The following is a 20,407-nucleotide window of genomic DNA, read 5'->3' as shown; positions in this document are numbered from 1 at the left end:
CCCTCCTTTCCTCCTCCCCCTCCCCCAGATGGCAAGTTGACCAATACATGTTAAATATGTTGAAGTATAAGTTAAATACAATATATGTATACATGTCCATACAGTCATTTTGCTGTACAAAAAGAATTGGACTTTGAAATAGTATACAATTAACCTGTGAAGGAAATAAAAAATGCAGGTGGACAAAAATAGAGGGATTGAGAATTCTATGAAGTGGTTCATATTCATTTCTCAGAATTCTTTCGCTGGGTGTAGCTGGTTCAATTCATTACTGCTCTATTGGAACTGATTTGGTTCATTTCATTGTTGAAGAGGGCCACATCCATCAGAATTGATCATCATATAGTATTGTTGAAGTACATAATGATCTCCTGATGCTGCTCATTTCACACCTTCAATTTTTAACTCTTTGTCCTGAGAAAAGAGCTGCTATAAATATTTTTGTATAAATAGATAAAATAGGTATAAACACTTTTCCTTTTTTAAAAATTTTAATGTCTTTTGGGATACTTGCTTAGCAGTGGAATTGCTATGTCAAAAGGGCAAGCATGATTTTATAGCACTTTTGAGCACAGTTCCAAACTGCCCCACAGAATGACTGAATCAGTTTCAATTCTACCAACAATATATCAGTGTTTCATTTTTCCCACATTCTCTCCAAAATTTGTCATCCTCCCCTTCTGGCGCATCAACCAATCTACTAGGTATGAAGTAGTATCTCAGATTATCTCAACTTGCATCTCTCCAATCAATAATGAATTAAAATATCTTTTTCATATGGCCATATATAACTCAATTAGTTCATCTGAAAACTATTCATACCCTTTTATTATTTATCAATTGGGAAGTGACTTTTTTTTTTTATAAATTTGACTCAGTTCCCCATATATTTGAGAAATAAGGCTTTTGTCAAAGAAACTTGCTTCAAAATTCTTTTCACAATTACTATTGCTAACTGTATTTCTCTCCATTTATTCTATTCTTTTTCTCCTTTCACCCTGTCCCTCTTTAAAAGTGTTTTGTTTCTGATCACCCTCCCCCCTTCTCATATCCTTTTACCCTCTTACTTTCCTGCACAGTATAGATTGCTATATCCATAGTGAGTGTATGTTATTTCCTCTTTGAGCTAATTCTGACAAGAAGTTCATTCACTCCCTTTTTCCTTTACCCTCCACCATAAAAGCTTTTTCTTGCTTCTTTTATGGCAGATAATCTATGTCATTCCAATTCTCCCTTTCCCTTTCTCCAAATACATTCCTCTCTCACCCCTTAATTTTATTTTTTAGATATTAGCCCTTCATATTCAATGCATATTTATGTCCTCTATTTACATATACTCCTTCTAACTTCCCTAATAATAAGAAAGTTCTTATGGGTTACAAGTGTCATCCTCCCATGGGGTTATATAAACAGATTAACCTTACTAAGTCCTTTATAATTTCCATTTCCTGATTACCCCCTTATGCTTCTCCTGAAACCTGAATTTGATAGACTATCTGACTATCAAATTTTCTATTCTTCTCTGATCTTTTCATCATGAATATTTGAAAGTCCCCTATTTCATTGAATTTACATTTTTTCCCATGAAAGATTATACTCAGTTTTGCTAGGTGGGTGATTCTTGATTGTAATCTTAGCTCCATTGCTCTCTGTAATACCATGTTTCAAGCCCTTGCCTCTGGCTCCACTATATTTGAATTGTTTCTTTCTGGATGCTTGCAACATTTTCTCTTCAACCTGGGATTCTGGAATTTGGTTATAATATTCCTGAGAGTTTCCAGCAAATTCTTTCAATTTCTACTTTACCTTCCAGTTTTAGAATATCAAAACAATTTTCGTCGATAATTTCTTGCAGGATTATGTCGAGGTGCTTTTTTTGATCATGGCTTTCAAATAGACTAATAATTTTTAAATTCTCTCTCCTGGATAGCTCTATTTTCAAAGTCAGTTGTTTTTCCTAAAAGTTATTTCACATTGTTTTCTATTTTTCATTCTTTTGGTTTCATTTTATTGTTTCTTGATTTCTCATAAAGTCTTTAGCTTTTATTTCCTCAAATCTAATTTTCAAGGAATTATTTTCCTCACTAAGCTTTTGTACCTGTTTTGGTCAATTTTGCTTTTTAAAGCATTCACCTCATTACCTTTTTGTACTTCTTTTTGCATTGCTCTCATTTCTCTTCCTAATTTTTCCTCTATCTTTCTTTCTTGATTTTCAGTATCCATTTTGAACTCTTCCATGACCTGAGATCAATTCTTATTTTTCTTGGAGGCTTTGGTTTTGTTATCTTCTTCTGAGTGTGTGTTTTGATCTTCCTTATCACTATAATAATGTTCTATGGTCAGAATCTTTTTCTGATGTTTGCTTATTTCCTCAGCTAATTAGTTGGCTTTCAACTCTTTGTTAAAGTAGGACTCTGTTTTCAGGGTGGAGGATGCACTGTCTGAATCTTCAGGAGTTTTTACAACTGTTTTTAGATATCCTTCTAGAGACCTGTAAATTTTCAGTTCTTCCAAAGTGGTATGATTCAAGGAAAAGTGTGTTTACAACTCTTCTGGCCTATGCTCTAGTCTGTGAATGACCACAAGCACTTTTTTTTTTTTTTTGAATTGAAACTGTGAGGATAATCCCTGCTCCACTGTAGCTATAAGTTCTAGTGTATTAGTGTTCCTTCTTTCCCTGGGATAGTGAGCAGGACTGCACGCAGGATCTGAGAATGGGCAAAGCTAGCAAAGAGACCCCCTGTAATCTCCTTCTGACTGACTAGCTCTTCTTGATTCCCCCAGTCTTGGACAGAGATCTCTGGAAGTTGCCACCCCTGCTCCTACTATTTCTACTATCCCTGCTACTGCCAATTTAGTGGTTTCCAAGGACCTCTCTCCCTAATGAGACAAAGCTTTCCTGACAACCTTCCAAATTGTCACTGGTGTCTGTGGGCCAAAAGGTCTTGAAACCCCATTGCTGCTACTGATTCAGAGGCCCCAAGGCCTTCTCTTGATTTGCTGGGAGTTGGGAATGGACTTCACTGGAACACTCTGGTGCAATAGTCCTTTCTTGCTGAACTTCTAAGTTGTCTTTGGCTGGAGATTTGTCTGACCCTGTCTTTTTTGTGATTCTGATGCTTTAAAATTTATTTATTTATTTTTTTAAATTTTTTAATAACTTTTTATTGACAGAACCCATGCCAGGGTAATTTTTTACAGCATTATCCCTTACACTCACTTCTGTTCCAATTTTTCCCCTCCCTCCATCCACCCTCTCCCCCAGATGGCAAGCAGTCCTATACATGTTAAATAGGTTACAATATATCCTAGATACAATATATATGTTCAGAACCGAACAGTTCTCTTGTTGCACAGGGAGAATTGGATTCAGAAGGTATAAATAACCTGGGAAGAAAAACAAAATTGCAAATAGTTTATATTCATTATCCAGTATTCTTTCTTTGGGTGTAGCTGCTTCTGTCCATCCTTGATCAATTGAAACTGAATTAGCTCTCTTTATCGAAGAGATCCATTTCCATCAGAATACATCCTCAAACAGTATCATTGTTGAGGTATATAATGATCTCCTGGTTCTGCTCATTTCACTTAGCATCAGTTCATGTAAGTCTCTCCAGTCCTCTCTGTATTCATCCTGCTGGTCATTTCTTACAGAACAATAATATTCTATAATGTTCATATACTACAATTTACTCAACCATTCTCAATTGATGGGCATCCATTCATTTTCCAGTTTCTAGTCACTACAAACAGGGCTGCCACAAGCATTTTGGCACATACAAGTCCCTTTCCCTTCTTTAGTATTTCTTTGGGGTATAAGCCCAGTAGAAACACTGCTGGATCAAAGGGTATGCACAGTTTGATAATTTTTTGTGATGCTTTAAAATTTAAAAAGAGTCATTTTTATTTTTTTAAATTTAGAGTCATTATTTAAAGGTACAGGAACTTGGGGGAGACTTGGGAGGAGTCCCTGTCTTACCTCACCATCTTGGCTCTGCCCCTATAACATCCCTTTTGACAATCTCCTTCAGAATAGATTTAATTTATATCACTGTATTAGTAGGACCAGTCAGAATTTCAAAGGGCATCGAAAACCATGTAAGTATAAATAAGATTACATTAATATCTCCCTCCATGAATTCTCTGAAAATTGAGTGGATTTTTTTTTAATAAAGTTGGTATGTTTAAAACAGTGATTCATCATTCCTGGGAAGCAGGATTTGTACAGCAGAATCACCTGCCTCTGTGACCTTATACTACACAGATCCTGTAGCACATGGTCACCATATGAATGACTATAGTGGAGAGAAAAGAGAACAGGAAAGTCCTCAGAGTCTGTCTGCTCTTTTTGTCTGTCTGTCAAAAGAAAACTTTTGTTTTCTGTTCCATTCCCTCATTCCTTGGTGGAACTCTTCCTCTAGCTTCAATCACCCAGTATCCCACTGTTCTGTAAACCCCTCTCTGCATTGACTAAAACAGGAAAAGAGCCAGCATGGCATTGTAGGTTGAATGGTAGATAGGACTCAGGAAGACCAGGGTTCACATCCTGCCATTGATCCTGACTAGCTGGGTAACCTTGAACAATCCTTTGCTCCGCCCCTTTGGAACCTACCCACCCCCATTTGAACCTAGCTTTCCTTATCTGTACAACAACTGTAGGACCTTACAGGGTGTGGTGAGGATTAAATGAGATCATGGTAGAAAGAGTGTTAACTTTAGAATGTCATATAAATGTCAATTATGATGATAGCACCATTTATATTTATTGATTGATTAATTAATTTCAGACATTAGCAGAGTAAAATTTCAATGAGTTAACCTCAGCTGGGCATCTGCATTTAAAGCACTTTATTTCTAATTATGGGATTAAAAGCTTTATCCCCTGGGAAAGTAGTTTCAGGCCCTGGTAAATCAGGTCAAATAAGACTTGGAGGAAGGTCAAGAGAGGATTGTAGCACACTATATTATAGCTATTGCCAAGGATAACTCTAAAGACGAACCTGATTTAGGTCTTTTAGGGTATAGAAAAAAAGATTAATAATTTATATGCCCCCTCAATCACCTTTCCCCATGAAGAGACAAGCTATATATATGAGAGGAGAGATGGTCCAGTCAGTGGTCTTTTAAGTCTATTTCCTGGAGCTGGGGATAATAGATGGTTGTCTTCATCAATATCTTTGAAAGACATGTATATTGCCTCCCAGTGATATGGATATACCAGCAGACTCCCTTCTTCTATATTTTCCCCTTGCCCATACCCCTCTTCTCCCTTTCTAAACACAGAAAAAGTCTCTCTTCCTTACTGCCTTATTCAACTCCCTTAACCTTTCACTCTGATTCAGTCAATAATAAATGGACAAGCATTTATTAATCACCTAATATGTGCCAGGCACTATTGTAAGTGCTGAGGCAACAAAGAAAGGCAAAAGAAATAAAAAATATCAGTCCCAGTTTTAAAGGTAATCATGGTCTAAAATGAGGGAGACCATATGCAAAATAATGTGTTGTTTGTGAACATATTATGAGATAAATTGGAAATAATATCAGAAGAAAGGCATTAAGAGTAAAAAAAAGGACTGGGAAAGGCTCCTTTAAGAAATTAAGACTTTAGCTGAGACTTGAAGGAAGTCAGGGAAGCCAGGAAGTATAGATGAGTTCAGAAAGAGTTCCAGGAATGAGAAAGAGCTAATACAAATGCCTGGAATTGAGAGATGGAGTGTTTTATGCAAAGAACAGCAAGACACCAGTGTCATTGGATTTGTAGAAGGGCTAAAACATAAGAAGACCAAAAGGCTAGGAAGGAAGAAAGTTATGAAGAGATTTAAAAGCAAAAAATATTATTTAATTTGGTCCTGGAGATAATGACTCACTGGAATTTTTTTAGTGGGGTGATAAAATCAGAAATGCACTTTAGGGAGACCAGTCACCCAGGCTTCCAACCACCCAGACAAAATGTCATTCTTGACTCTTTACTCTCACCTTCCCCCAAATTCAGTTAACCAGATGACAAATCCTATCATTTCTACTTTTTTGTAACCTTTCTCATACATGCCCTCTTCTTCCCTCTTATACTGCGACCACCCTAATGCAGTCTCTCATGACTTTACCTGTTGGTTGATCTTCCTGTCTCCAAGTTTTTCCACACTCCAGTCTATTCTCCACTCAGGTATCTTCTTCCTAAAAGATTCATCAAAGGAATCTGAGAAGGAGCAATCAGGGAAGAGAAGCAGAAGAGAGCTGTACCCCAGAAACCTACAGAGAAGAGAGTATCAAGAAGAAGAGGGTGATCTGTAGGGTCAGAGACTACAGAGACTAAAAAAGATGAGTACTAAGAAAAGGCCACTGGATTTAGCAATTAAGAAGTCATTCGTAACTTCAGAGAGAGCAGTTTCAGTTGAATGATTAGTTTGGCAGCCAGACTTCAGAGATTTAAGAAGAAAGTAAGAGACAAAGAACTAAAGGCATGGATTGTGGACAGCCTTCTAAAGTTTACCTATGAAAGGGAGGAGAGATATGAGAGAGGTAGCAGATCATGTCAGGGTTTTTTGAAGATAGAGGAGACATGAGTGTGTTTGTAAATAGTAGAGGATTAGCCACTAGACAGGAAGAGATGGAAGATGAACAAAAGTGTAGGATGATAGGATAATCTGTGGGAGAACAGGTGGAAAGGGATCACTTGTGCTGATAGCAAGAGGAGTGCTAGTAGTAAAGGAGAAGACAGTGGCAGAAGATCTCTGAGTGCTGTTGTGCCTTCATGATTTCAGGATTTGGGGTCTTTTAACAATGTTTAATGAGTTTATATCTTAACTCCATTTGTCTGACATTCTTGATTAGGGATTATGACATTTTCATGCCCCTTATGTTATTTCTTCCTCTGATGAAATTTTAGACAAAGTATATATATATATATAATATATATATATATGTAAATGCACAACAATTTTCCTCATAAATGAAAATATGCCTGCAGAATTGCTTAGAATTATAAATCTAGAAGGGACCTTAGAAGCCAACTTGTCCCTCCCATTTTTCAGGTGAGGCAACTGAGACCTGAGGAGGTGCATTTACTTGCCCAAATTCACATAGCCAATGATCATGAAAGGTGGGATTTGAACACAGTTCCTTTGACTCAAGAGCCAATGCTTTTTGCATTGGGTCAACGCTATTCTAGTTCCAGAATTGCTGATTTGTCGATGGGATTGCTCCCTCCACCAGTGCCTACTGCAGTATCCATATGCTTTCACAGATGGTAGTTGTGTGTTTCTGTGGTTGAAAAAAATTCATCAAGCTGTAGAGGACTGCTTAATCACCTCATTATAGTAACAGCCTCAATAATATAGCTTCCATTTCTATGGTGCCTTTAGGTTACAGAGCCTTTTCCTATCCATCTTCTTCTTACAACAATCTTGAGAAGAGATGTAGTGCTTCTTTACTGGGCAGGCTTGCAATTGGGTTTCCAGATGGGACAATTTTGCACTTACTCATTTGCAATACAGATAACGGGGACTAGTTGGGAATGTCGCCTGTGAACATAGGCTTGAGAAAAGTCATCCTTTCCCTATAAAGAGCCTTGAGCTCCTTGACATGGAGCCATTATCAGCCAAACTCTCTAGCCACAGCTTTAATTATTAGAGCTACCCAGGATTGTTTATTTTGATTGCATTTATCAAAGAAAAAGATGATTTGGGAGTAGTAGATTGGGATCAGAAAACCTAGATTTGAATCCTGGCTCTTTTACTTATTGACTGTGGTGCAAAGTGCTTTCTTTCTGTGTTATCTCAACAACAACGCTGTAAGATAGGTGCTATTATTATCCTCATTTTACAGATGAGGAAACTGAGGTTGAAAGAGGTACAGTGATTTGTTCAAGCTCATACCATGAAGTGAATGTTTGAGACAGTATTTGACAGTATTTGAACTCCGGTCTTCTTGAGTCCAAGCCAAGCATTCTATCCATTATGTCCTCTAGCTGCCTCTTTCAACCTCAGTCTCCTTGTCTGTAAAATGGAGTAGGACTGAATGGCTTCTGAGGTCTCTACTAGCTCTAGAGTTATGGTTCTATGACTAGAAATCAGGAAATCTGATTCTATGTGCTGTCTTCTTCAGACATGATCCTACTTTCCCTCAGTGAGAACCTGGCCTTCAGATCTCACTTTCTGCTGAGATGCTAATAGGCACTAATGGGTTCACAAGTATATTTACATTTCTTGAGATAGTAGAGATAGTATTTTAACCCAAAGGAATCATTCCTATTAGTGGGAAAATAGACCTTTTAATGTCTTCCATTCTTATGAAACCATGTTCACAGCTACCCACTCATAACTGCAATGATAATAGCACACATTTACATAGCTCATTATCCTTCATAAGAAATTTATTGCCATTAAACTCAATTGATTATCTCAACAACCTGTGATATAGATATTGGATGTATACCATTTTATAGATAAGAAAATTCTTATCTTATTTGATTTTTGCAACAACCCCTTTGTGTACATAATTTAAGAAGTATTGTCCCCATTTTACAGATGAGAAACAGGTTTGATGTCTTGATGAAGATCACATAACTACTAGGTAGCAAAATCGCATGTGGACCTCGGTTCAAGGGTCAGAGCAGTATCTTCAGAACTTGACATAGTGTTACTGGAATGAACCACTATCCCCAGGGCTCATATTTCTTAGTCTCAGCCACAATTTGAGGTCATACTAAGAGTAGAGATTAGGTCAGGGGCCCCAAGTCTGATCACCAAAAGAGAACTAGAAAGAAGGAAACCAGGTAGATCATTATAATGTATTGTTTCAGTGTAGCTGAAGGTAACTGTTCTGAAGTCATAGCAGCATTTAGAAGGGGGTTTACAGATTAACTAGTAGATTTTGTAGTTGGGTTTGTTTTGTTTTGTTAGTTTTGATCACTATATCTCAAAGTAATCGGTCTCCTTTGTAATCCTATATATTTTATTTTATGCATTTAAAAACACTATTCCAAAAAAGTTCCACAAGCTCAAGGTTGTCCAGTGAGGACCATGGCCCTCAAATGGTTAGAATCCTCCAATCTTATTTATACCTCTGATTGCCCAAACAAAAAAAAATTAGTACTGAGGAATATGGAAATTTTCCCACAGTCATAGAGAAGCTAAACTAGGATTCGAACTCAGAATCCCTGGCTCTAAATTCAATGTTCTTTCTACTTTGCTACATTGATCTGGGTATCCAGATTTTAGGATACCCTCAATTCAGGCACCCTATAGCCCTCTTTACATCCACTGAATGCAGTCTTCTCAAGAATATTCTCATAAATGTTCAAACATTAACATATAGTTGATATATGCTAATACATAAACAATCCTTTATAATGAATCATATTAACATATACATATATGATTAATCATGCTAATTAGTCAATATAAGAATACTCCATGTGAATTCACAGATGGACCTTTTTCTTTCCCAGAAAATTCAAGAAAACATATCTATCTTTGAATGGACATTAATAGCTTTATGTAGCCATATAGAGCCCTTAGTGAAATAGCTAAAGTAATTTGTAGCCACAGGCTACAAAGAAAGTCACAGAGTTGGAAGACATTTTCATGGACGTCTAATCCCTTCCATTTTCCACTATACCTGACAAGCAGTCATCTGGCTTCTGCTCAAAGATCTCCAGTAAGGGAAAACTAGTACTTCCCAAGGCAGCCCGTTCCATTGAGGCTTGGCCCCAGTTGTTAGAAATTAATTTTTTAAAACCAAGCTTAAGTTTTTCTTTCTGAAATTGCCACCCATTTGCTCCTAATCCTTTCCTCTAGAATCAAATAAAACAAATCTAATCCATCTTTCATGGGACACCACTTCACATCCTTGAAGATATCTATGATTTCTTCCCCATCTCCTTCAAGCCTTCTCTAAGCCAGTGGGTCAAACTCAAATAGAAACCTAGTAACACTAATCAGTGGATAAGGATCCCAGCAAACCACATGATGCCTTAGTTTTAAAGTGTGATATTATCTATATTTTAATTTATCTTTATTTGTTCTGTTAAATAATTTCTAATTAAATTATAATCTGATTCAGGGCCACTGGATACATTTGACACCTCTTCTCCAGGCTAAACATGCCTTTGGTTAATCTTCATATGGCATGAACTAAAGGCCCTCCAATATCATGGTAATAGTTCAGTACCTGGCCCATAATAGGTACTTAATAAAAGCCACAAGACTGACTAAAATATCAGAAAATTAAAATCAATAGAAATAGGCATTTTATAAAAAGAGCACATTAGTAAAACAAGTGCCAACAAGTAAAATTTGAGACATTAGTTATGTACTTCAAAACAGTATCTGATAGGTTACATTTAAAAATAAAAAAATCAATGGGAAATTATTTGATATGTGGAATTTTCAAATAATTATTAACATTTACATAGTTCCCTAAGATTTGCAAAGTGTTTTGCATATATTATCTAATTTGGTTCTCACAACAAACCCGTGAGGCAGGTGCTCTTATTATCCTAAAGTCATAGAATAGAGATACTAATAATACTTGTTCTACATACCACACAGGATCATTGTGAAGATTAAAGCGATAACAGATATAGAAGTGCTTTGTAAATTGTCAAATGGTATTGAATGCTACTGAATACCATTGAATGGTATTGAACAATGTTATTGTTATCATTCAAAAAACATTTAATTGTGTAATTAAAATGGATTAACTAAGTTCAAACAAAACTTTTGGGGTTTTTAATAAGGCCTCTGCTTGATCTGTGAATAAATTAGTAAGCTACAATTACCAAGCATCTAATATATTCAGCATGCTGTATTTAGCATGTCAAGAGAGTTGTACAAGAAAGAGCCAATGAAGCTGAAGAGATGTCCTACAGTAAGACAATAGCCTCACCATTTCAGAAAAGTCCCAATTAGCAATACATAGAGATCATGAAACAGGAATTAAAGACACTGCCTTTTTTTTTTTTAAAGTTCAAGGGACTCAGGGAGGAGTTTTTAAAATCCTATTTATCCTACAGGTGCAAAAACACAATCAAGCTAAAAATGTCTCCAAAGATCATTTGTTCACGGGCCTAGAGATGGCACTGTTACTTTAAGAAAAAAGGCTCATTCCTCACAAAAAGCTGAATTGGATTTATCCAAGTTGACCATCTAGAAATGAGGGCCTTTTGGATAGAAAATGATGAAAAGAAGACTTTTAGGTCCGTGAGGAGCCTTAGAAGGTGTTGCTGCTATTCAGTCATTTCCAAATCTTCATGACCTCATTTTGGGGGATTTTCTCAGCAAAGATACCAGAGAGGTTTGCCATTTCCTTCTCCAGCTCTTTTTACAAATGAAAAAACAGACAAACAAGCTAAGCAACTTGTCTAGGAACACACTGAGGCCAAATTTGAACTAAGGGAGATGAGTCTTCCTACTCCAAGTCCAGTGCTCTCTCCATTGCACCATCCACTTGCAACTTGTATGGTTGTTGTCTAATTTACCCTGAAGTTCACAGTTCTGAATTCCCTCAGACCTCCTTCCATTCTATTTAGTAAAGTAGGAGGGAAGTCACTTGTTGAGGAATTGGCTTAAGGTGGAGCTGAGAATTTGAGGAGAGGAGGAAAGCTTTTTTTTTAATGTGATTTTAAAAATCAATAAAAGGGGCAGCTAGAGGGCACAGTGGATAGAGCACTAGCCCTGAAGACAGGAGGTCCTGAATTCAAATCTAGCCTCCTAACTGTTTATCCTGGGCAAGTCACTTAACCCTAATTGTCTCAGCAAAAAAAAAAAAAAAAAAAAAAAAAATCAAGAAACGAAGAGGAATGTTGATCACCAGAATACCAAAATCCTGATCTCCTGACACCCATACTAGTGTCCTTTCTTAGCACTCTGTTCATTCCGGGCCTTCACACCTCCCCTCAAACTTCCTTATGCCTGTTGTTAGTCTTGCTAGTCTTTCAAAGTATAAATACTCTAGTCACAGGATCACAGATGTGAGTTTAGATTGAACTTGAGCAGTCACACAGTCTTATTTTCCAGATGAGAAAAATGAAACCGGGGCAGCTAGGTGGTACAATGGTTAGAGCAGCAGCCCTTACGTCAGTAGGAGCTGAGTTCAAATTGACTTTAGACGCTTAACACTTCTTAGCTGTATGACCCTGGGCAAGTCACTTAACCCCAATTGCCTCAAGGGGGAAAAAAAAGAAAAGAAAGCAAAAAAAATAAAAAATTAAAAAAAAATTAAAAAAAAAAAAGGAAAAATGAAACCCAGAGAGTTTTTGCCCAGCTTACACAGATAGCTGGCCTTTGATTTGAACTGAGGTCCTTTGACTTCAGATTCAGCATCTCTTTCTTTACTTCTTTACTTTACTTTGAGTACTTTACTTCTTTACTTCTGCCATCCCTTTGTCTTTTACAGCCAAACAGAAATAAAACATGTCAGTCCTTCCTTCAAAATATCTCTGAGGTTTTCTCCTCTTCATCACCATTATTAACAGTTTGGTCCAGAACTCATAGTTTTATCTGAATGATAATAAAAACCTACCAAGTTTATTTTATCTGTTCCATATGATTCCTCCTGTCTATTATAGTCAGATTAATAGTCCTTTTATCATCACACTCTATTACTTAAGATCTTATGGTGATTTGGTATTGAGTACCTCCTTTAAAACTTCATAATGGCATGAAAATGACCCTGAAATCTTAATGTCTGTGACACAGGAACATAGGCTATAGCTGGTCTTACAAAGCCAGAAAGGTCTTAATTGGGGGATCATATGTGAACTGTGTATCTTCAATCCAAGGATTTGTCTATCCAGATTCAGTGATATTCATCATGAGAAGGTTCACAGACAAGTGTTGAAAGATGTTGCCCTGACTTCCGGCCAATATGGCGGAGAGGAGGCACACAGCTGCGTAAACTCCATGCTTTCTCTCAGAATTCATTTCATGACAAGCCTCTGAATTAGTGCTTGACTGAAAAAAAAAAACCCACAAATAATTACCAAGAGAAGACATCCCTGAGATTCTACAGGAAAGGTCTGTTTTTGCTCGAGTGTGGGGACAGTTTTAGATCGGAGCAGGCTGAGGGCAGGCCCACGGAGAGCACTGCAGGTAGCTCATAGCCAAGCAGACTGGAGGGGGTGGGGTGTGATCTCAGCCGTCTCTGTGGGGAAAGCTTTGTTACAGGATTGGATACTTTGCTCTGGCAGCAAGCCAGCAGCCCAGCAGAGAAGCTAAAAACACCAGGGGTGAAGAATACAACCCCAAACAGCTGGAGTCTCTCCGGACCTGGCCACCCCTCCCCCACAGTGTCTCAGCACTCTCTCGGAGTCTCAGAGCACAGGCGCAGCAGAGTCCTGCTAGTGTCTCACTGCTGCCCCTGCAGTCTATAGAAGAAGCTCAATAACACCACCCAGCCCCTCCCCCAAAAAAGCAGATTCCATTTGGGTTTTTTTTTTCTTTGCTAGTTTGTCTCTGATTCTTCTCTGACAAAATGAGCAAAAAATATAAACGGATCTTAATCATTAATAGCTTCTATATGGATAGAGAGCAGACTCTAAATCCTGAGGAGACGAAAAACAGACAGTCCCCAGGTGAATCCCCAAAGGAGGAGATCATATGTTCCTCAGCACAGATGAATGTCATAGAAGAAATTAAAAAGGCTCTCACAAGAGAGCTAGAAGAAACATGGGAAAAGGAGAGGGAGGCTTGGCAAAAGAGTTTGGAGAAGTCATCCCACTAATTTAAAGACAGAGTGGATAAAGAAATCAAATCCCTAAAAAATAGAATTAATGAGTTGGAAAAAGAAAATAGCTCCCTAAAAAATAAAATTGATGAAATGGGGAAAAAATCCATAGAACAAAACTCACTTAAAAACTCAATTGGACAAATAGAAAAAGATATTTAAAAAATGAGTGAAGAAAATACTTCTTTGAAAATCAGAATCGAACAAATGGAATTGAATCAATCAAGCAAAATCAAAAAAATGAAACAATGGGAAAAAAGTCAAATGCCTTCTTGGGAAAACAACAGACCTGGAAAATAGATCCAGGAGAGACAATCTGAGAATTATTGGATTCCCAAAAAAGTATGATGAAAAAAAGAGCCTGGACACTATTTTCCAGGAAATTATCAAAGAGAACTGCCCAGAAGTCATAGAAACAGAGGGTAAAATAGACATTGAAAGAATTCATTGATCACCTACTGAAAGGGATCCCAAAATCAAAACACCAAGAAATATAGTGGCCAAATGCGAGAACTATCAAACAAAGGAAAAAATACTGCAAGCAGCTAGAAAAAAAAGTTGCAAGATATAAAATAAATCCCCATAAATCCTCAGCATTTTTATACATCACCAACAAAATCCAACAGCAAGAAATACAAAGAGAAATTCCATTCAAAATAACTGTCGATAGCATAAAATATTTGGGGATCTATCTACCAAAGGAAAGTGAGGAATTATATGAGCAAAATTACAAAAAACTTTCCACACAAATAAAGTTAGATTTAAGTAATTGGAAAAATATTAAGTGCTCTTGAATAGGCCAAGTGAATATAATAAAGATGACAATACTCCCTAAACTAATCTATTTATTTAGTGCTATACCAATCAGACTCCCAAGAAAATATTTTAATGATCTAGAAAAAATAACAAAATTCATATGGAAGAATAAAAGGTTGAGAATCTCAAGAGAATTAATGAAAAAAAAAAATAAAATGAAGGTGGTCTAGCTGTACCTGATCTAAAACTATATTATAAAGCAGCTGTCACCAAAACCATTTGGTGTTAGCTAAGAAATAGATCAATGGAATAGGTTAGGTTCACAAGACAAAATCAACTATAACAATCTAGTGTTTGACAAACCCAAAGATCCTAACTTTTGGGATAAGAATTCATTATTTGACAAAAACTGCTGGGATAGCTGGAAATTAGTATGGCAGAGATTAGGCATGGACCCACACTTATTACCATATACAAGATAAGATCAAAATGGGTCCATGATTTAGGCCTAAAGAACAAAATTATAAATAAATTAGAGGAACATAGTATCGTTTATCTCTCAGACTTGTGGAGGAGGAAGAAATTTGTGATCAAAGATGAACTAGAGATCATTATTGATCACAAAGTAGAAAATTTTGATTACATCAAATTAAAAAGCCTTTGTACAAACAAAACTAATGCAAACAAGATTAGAAGGGAAGCAACAAACTGGGAAAACATTTTCACAGTTAAGGGTTCTGATAAAGGCCTCATTTCCAAAATATATGGAGAATTGACTCTAATAAGAAATCATGCCATTCTCCAATTGATAAGTGGTCAAAGGATATGAACAGACAATTTTCAGATGATGAAATTAAAACTATTTCTAGCTATATGAAAAAATGCTCTCAGTCATTATTAATCAGAAAAATGCAAATTAAGACAACTCTGAGATACCACTACACACCTGTCAGATTGGCTAAGATGACAGGAAAAAATAATGATGGATGATGGAGGGGATGCGGGAAAACTGGGACACTGATGCATTGTTGGTGGAGTTGTGAACTAACCGAACCATTCTGGAGAACAATATGCCCAAAAAGTTATCAAACTGTACATACCCTTTGACCAAGCAGTGTTTCTACTGGGCTTATACCCCAAAGAGATACTAAAGAAGGGAAAGGGGCCTGTATGTGCCAAAATGTTTGTGGCAGCCCTATTTGTAGTGGCTAGAAACTGGAAAATTAATGGATACCCATCAATTGAAGAATGGCTGGATAAATTGTGGTATATGAATGTTATGGAATATTATTGTCTGTAAGAAATGACGAGCAGGATGTATACAGAGAGGCTTGGAGAGACTTACATGAACTGATACTAAGTGAAATGAGCAGAACCAGGAGACATTATATACTTCAACAACGATATTGTATGAGGATGTATTCTGATGGAAGTGGATTTCTGTGACAAAGAGAAGATCTAATTCAGTTTCAATTGCTCAACAATGGATAGAAGCAGCTACACCCAAAGAAAGTACACTGGGAAATGAATATAAACTGCTTGCATTTTTGTTTTTCTTTCCGGTTATTTTTACCTTCTGAATCCAATTCTCCCTGTGCAACAAGAGAACTGTTCAGTTCTGCACACATATATTGTATCTAGGATATACTGTGACATATTTAACATGTATAGGATTGCTTGCCATCTGGGGGAGAGGGTAGAGAGAAGGAGGGGAAAAGTCGGAACAGAAGTGAGTGCAAGGGATAATGTTGTAAAAAATTACCCAGGCATGGGCTCTGTCAATAAAAAGTTATAATTATTAAAAAAGAAAGAAAGAAAGAAAGAAAGGAAAGGAAGGAAAGGAAGGAAAGGAAGGAAAGGAAGGAAGGAAGGAAGGAAGGAAGGAAGGAAGGAAGGATGCCCACAGCAATTCCAGGAATTGCATAGAAAAGCCATTGGACCTGGGATCAGAGGACCCAGGTTTAGAACCAGCCTCAGATGCTTACAACTTGTGTGATACCAGACAAGTCATTTAACTTCTTTGGGTCTTGGTTTCCTGAGTGTTTGCAGGTGAGGGGTGGGATTAGACTAGATGGTCCCTGAGATTTCTTTCTATATCAATAATCATAAATGTAGAGACATTGTATTTTGCATAGATAAATGGAATTCTTTTATCAATCCTTATAAGTTCAAATCTTTAGAAGTCCTGAAATCAGAAACATCAAGGCTAAATCCTGTGACATCTTCTACAGGCTAGCTTAGCTCTATTCCACCTTATCTCCTACTGCATCCCTACCTCTACCTTTCATTCCCCTCAGGTTAAGTTTTTCCTAGAAGCATCATGGCACAATATTTAGAGAGCTAGATTTCAGGTTAAGTAGAACAGAGTTAAAATGCCTCCCAAATGCTGTTTTTATGACTGGACACAATTCTTTTCATCTCTCAGCCTCATTTTGATGATGTGAGGCTAACAATCATCATAACCTCCCTACATCATTGTAAGACTCAATAGATTGTTTGCTTTGCAAATTTTAAAGATCTGTATAAATGGTATGAATCTTAACATCTCATCTCATATTCTATCCAAATGCACATCTCCATATTTTTGTTCACACCCATCTCCATTCCCAGAATGCCCCAGGCCTTACTCTAAACCTAGGTAAAGTCTTTTCATTCTTTAAGTCTTACCATGAGACCAACCTTGCCTATACCAGTGCTCATTGCTCTTTTCCCTTCCTGAACCCCGGTACTACTGCCTATTATCTGTCCATAGTCCCAGTGCAACACTGGACAGAGCCCTATCTTATCTTGCTCTCCATTCTTTTTTGATACATATCCCCTGGCCTTTCAAGTAGCTCTTAAACTCTTCTAGGTAAGGGACCGAGCCTTTCATCCTTATTGTGGGTCACTCAGTCACTGGCACATCACTAAACTAGTGTTCACTAGAGGCACAATTACCAGCTATTGACTAAGTAAGTGAGCTACCTCTTCCTGAGAAGATTGGGGGTAATCAGCCCAGCCTGGATGTGTGATGTCAAAAAGAGTGTTTCTAATAGCTTTCCTTTTCTTTCTTTTTCATTTTGCCCTATTTTTAACAGGATGGTATAAGAAGGTTGTCAGGAAATGAATACATTTTTTCATCAAAACGTAAGTTGGGTTTTTTTCCAGTTGTATGAGCCATGGCAATATGACATTGAAAAATAGCTTTGTTGAAATAAAAATTCATAAATGATGTTTTTTTTTTATTTCCTAGAAGTTTGTCAGTATATAAAAGTTACTGTTTTTTTTTTAAATTTCTGATATAAGTCTTTTTGGTTCTATAAAAAAATGAAGTGTTAAGAAACATTTCAACAAGTACAGACTGCTAATTTTCTTTTTATGCTGAAATATATTCATTTGCAGAACTTCATCCGGTTCCAGCCAGTTTAACTTCTCCTATATCCCTCAATGACATCCCACCACGGATAGCACAGGCCATGGAAAATGAAGAGTATTGGGACTTTAACATTTTTGAACTGGAGGCTGCCACTCACAAAAGGTCAGTAACCCTCAATTCTTATAATACAATAAATCACCTCCTATGTGCAGAGAATTAAGGAAGATAAGAAATTGAGATGAAATAAAAACTGACATTTAAATAGTACTTTAAATTTTGCAAAATGCTCTTACCTACCTACATTATTTCATTGAAACTTCACAACAACTCTATGGGATAGGTAACTATAAATATTATTGCCATTTTACAAATAAAAAAACTAAGGATTTAAAATTATTTGCCCATTTTTATACAGCTAAGAAATGTCAGAGATGAGATTTGAAATCATTCTTGAGACTTACTTAAAAGGCTAAGGCTTGAATCTTTGACATAGCTATAAAAGCCAGCCTTGTGGATCCCAGATTTTGATGCCTGCTTCTGACCAGCAAAGAAGCAAGGAAGATGCTAAGGAGTATAATGAATAGAACTCTAAATTTGGAGTCAAGATCTAAGTTCAAATCTAGTCTCAGATACTTACTAGCTATGTGAACTTGGGTGAATCATTTAACTTCTGTTTATCAATATTATCATTTAGAATTGGGAATAATAATATCTACTTTCAGGTTTGTTATACAGCTCAAATGAAATAATATTTATTAGACATTTTGCAAACTGTTAAAGCACTCTATAAATGTTAGTAGTTGTAACTGAATCAATCATGTATTGATGCTGAATATCTATTTCCTACTTTGGTTAAGTAAACTTCAATTTGTTATCTTGTGATATCTATGAGTGTCTCATTTCATTCTAATTATGAAATTAAATCACTGGCCTAGACTGAGTTAGACTTGGTTTAGAATAATCTAGACTTCATAAGGTAGAAGCTGTTTCTAATGCAGGCCCATGATGTAGGAGAATGATGGTAACAAAGGCACTTGTCACTGGAACCTCTCACAATCCTGTCTGCCCAGTTCTATGCCCTCCACACCATTGGTGGTTCTTGGAAGGTATCACAAGGTGAGTCAAGAGGTTTGATGCAGTTTTGTATTGCTATGTTTTGCAATATAGCCCATTCCAAAATAAGTCTAGTGGAGCTTAAGATTATGAATTCAGTCTTATTAAAAGCAAAAAGGTCAAAGTACAGCCCAGGACCCAACATTCCCCTCCAAACAGCTTTAAAATAATAGCTCAAATCAAATTTTGGAGTGGCAGAGCCAACAAAAGGGTTGAGGGAAACACTTATGCAGCATGAGTCACCTTAGGAGGTCCACAAGAGAGACCTGTAATGTTAGAGTTGACACAGACCCAATGTGGCACAGGAGCACCTGCAGAGGACCTGGGAGATGGCAGCTCTTGTTTCAGAAGCTCTTAACCCAAAGAGAGGAAAGGAGTTGGACTATTGGTCAGATTCCAAAGAATCCTTTGTTGGCACTGGGTACAGATTGAGCTGATTGGCCTCTCTATGTCCCATAAGCATTTCCAGGGCAGAGAAGAGCCCTTGTAATTGGTTATAAGGGAACAAGGGCCCTGGTCCCTGTTCCAAGGCCAAGAGGAGCAGCAATACTTGGGGCTGCAGGAGACCAGGTAAAGACCAGAATACAGATGAGAAGAGCAATAATCACACCTCTCACAAAATACTACCACCTTGGAAGCATCAAAAGCTTGTGGAGGGCCTTAGAGCTAGCTCTGAAAACAGTAGCACTAAAAAAGCCTGAAGCTTGGCAACCTCCCCACCCCCAATTGTGCAGAGTTCTACTTTCACATAAAGTTCAAAGTAAAGAAACAGGCTGGGAAAGTGAGCAGAAAATCATAAAAGAAGTTGACCATAAAAAGCTACCTAATTGGGAGGGAAGACCAAGATGTAAATTTTTTAAAAAGACAATAAAGTAAAACCAGCTACAAGTAAAGCCTCAAAGAAAAATGCTAATTGAAGAGGAGGCCAGCAAGAATTCCTAGAAGAGTTAAAGAAAGAGATGAGTGGTAGAAGAAAAATTGGGTAAACAATTGAAAGTTATGCAAGAAAATTCTGAAAAGTAAATTAATCAATAGCTTGGTAAAAGAGGCACAAATATGTGGACAAAAATAACATTTTAAAAAACAAAAATAACGTAATAATAAAAGAAACACAAAAATTCCCTGCAGAAAATACCTCTTTTAAGAGCAGAATAGACCAAATGGAAAGGGAGATACAAAAATTCACAGACCAAACAACTCCTTAAAAAGCAGAATTGCTAAATAAAGAAATATAAGAACTCACTGAAGAAAATAATTCCTTAAAAATTAGAAGTATATGGTCCCATGAGACTATAAGAAATAATAAAAAAAAGTCAAAAAATGAAAAATCAGAAGAAAATGTATAATATCTTCTTGGAAAAACAATTTGCTTAGAAAATAGAGGAGAAATGATTAAAGAATTATTGGACTACCTGAAAACCATGATCAAAGAGACTAGATATCACATTCCAAGAA

At 36.8% G+C, this 20,407-nt stretch overlaps 1 protein-coding gene across 2 annotated transcripts in view; it reads left to right on the top strand.

Moving 5' to 3' along the window:
• The window catches only part of PDE8A (phosphodiesterase 8A), a 258,809-nt gene that overhangs the window by 205,071 nt on the left and 33,331 nt on the right, over positions 1-20,407 (top strand). For both annotated transcript variants that reach the window (XM_051981190.1, XM_051981191.1), the window contains 2 exons: positions 17,562-17,610; positions 17,866-18,001. In XM_051981190.1, coding sequence (XP_051837150.1) covers positions 17,562-17,610; positions 17,866-18,001 — 185 coding nt within the window. The remainder of the gene's footprint in view (positions 1-17,561; positions 17,611-17,865; positions 18,002-20,407) is intronic.

Source organism: Antechinus flavipes, chromosome 2 (assembly GCF_016432865.1).
Source record: "Antechinus flavipes isolate AdamAnt ecotype Samford, QLD, Australia chromosome 2, AdamAnt_v2, whole genome shotgun sequence".
NCBI classification, from domain to species: domain Eukaryota; kingdom Metazoa; phylum Chordata; class Mammalia; order Dasyuromorphia; family Dasyuridae; genus Antechinus; species Antechinus flavipes.
Note: the sequence above shows the minus strand (reverse complement) of the source record. Positions and strands in the feature narration are given on the sequence as shown.